The sequence below is a fragment of the Eimeria mitis genome, genomic scaffold, assembly GCF_000499745.2.
Source record: "Eimeria mitis Houghton genomic scaffold, Emh_scaff5727, whole genome shotgun sequence".
In the NCBI taxonomy this organism is placed as follows: Eukaryota; Apicomplexa; class Conoidasida; order Eucoccidiorida; family Eimeriidae; genus Eimeria; species Eimeria mitis.
Genome location: NW_013573977.1, coordinates 833 through 1,163, shown reverse-complemented (window position 1 = coordinate 1,163; position 331 = coordinate 833). Strand labels below are relative to the sequence as shown.

Here is a 331-nt window from a genome sequence, read left to right as displayed (position 1 = left end):
GCTGCAGCATCAGCAGCAGCAGCAGCAGCAACCGCAGCAGCAACAAGAACCGCAGCAGCAGCAGCAGCAGGAGACCCTGTTTCTGCCTGAAATGCTGTCTGCTGCAGGAGGAGATCACCAAACAAAAGCAGCAGCAGCAGCAGCAGCTCAGCACAGCAGCAGCATCAACAAAAAAGAAAAAACAACAAAGATAGAGGAGGAGGGGGGCCCCTATAGGGGGCCCCCACAAACATACAGCGTACTACTGAACCCTAAGCAAGCAGAAGAGGGAGACCTAGTCTACCAAGTATACAGACAAACCCCTGCTGCTGATGCTGCTGCTGCTGCTGCT

General features: G+C 54.4%; 1 protein-coding gene across 1 annotated transcript in view; it reads left to right on the top strand.

The window, feature by feature from the left end:
* The window catches only part of EMH_0083770 (uncharacterized protein), a gene marked incomplete at both ends in the record, with an annotated part of 1,644 nt that extends 1,450 nt beyond the window's left edge, over window positions 1–194 (top strand). Inside the window, one exon of the mRNA XM_013500673.1 lies at window positions 3–194. Within this exon, the coding sequence (XP_013356127.1) occupies window positions 3–194 (192 nt within the window). The remainder of the gene's footprint in view (window positions 1–2) is intronic.
* Between the last annotated feature and the right edge of the window lie 137 nt (window positions 195–331).